Source organism: Cystoisospora suis, assembly GCF_002600585.1.
Source record: "Cystoisospora suis strain Wien I chromosome Unknown contig_582, whole genome shotgun sequence".
In the NCBI taxonomy this organism is placed as follows: domain Eukaryota; phylum Apicomplexa; class Conoidasida; order Eucoccidiorida; family Sarcocystidae; genus Cystoisospora; species Cystoisospora suis.
The window spans coordinates 60,751-61,325 of NW_027153383.1; the positions used below are offsets into that span (position 1 = coordinate 60,751).

At 59.1% G+C, this 575-nt stretch overlaps 1 protein-coding gene across 1 annotated transcript; it reads left to right on the forward strand.

Moving 5' to 3' along the window:
• On the forward strand, positions 1–575 carry CSUI_001475 (uncharacterized protein; the record flags this gene model as incomplete). Its single annotated transcript, XM_068061681.1, has 1 exon — positions 1–575. A coding segment is annotated over one exon (573 nt), but the record flags the coding sequence as incomplete, so codon positions are not given.

Below are 575 nucleotides of genomic sequence, written 5' to 3' on the forward strand. Positions count from 1 at the left end.
TCGAAGAAGTGGCGCCGCTTGTCTGCGTTGGCGGAGACCAGCCAGAGTGAGGAGGTCTTGTCCCAGGCAGCCGAGGACACTCACGATCAGTCTTTCTCCCAGACCGCGAACTCGACAGAGGAGTCCGAGAGCCAAGCGGAGCTCTTGTCCCAGGCAGTCGAGGACACTCACGATCAGTCTTTCTCCCAGACCGCGAACTCGACAGAGGAGTCCGAGAGCCAAGCGGAGACTCAGACCACTGAGGGCGAAGACGACCGGGATCTGGGACACCGCAAATCTATGTACGTCGTCCCCACCGTTGCGTCTGTCGTGCCCGTCGCCCACTGCATGCCGACTGAACCATGCTACCATGGATACGCTTCCAGCTGCATGGGCAGTGCTTGCCACCGTTACATGGGCGAGAGCGAGATCTCTTCCTCGGAGACGTCGATGGGAGAAGAGAGTGGTGAGGAGCGTTCCCTCGGGAAGAAGAAGCAACAGGTGGTTGTCGCCGCTCCGGTGAAGAAGGCTGCTCCTGTGAAGAAAGCTGCACCTGTTATGGCTGTACCAACTAAGAAGGCTGCACCTGTTATGGC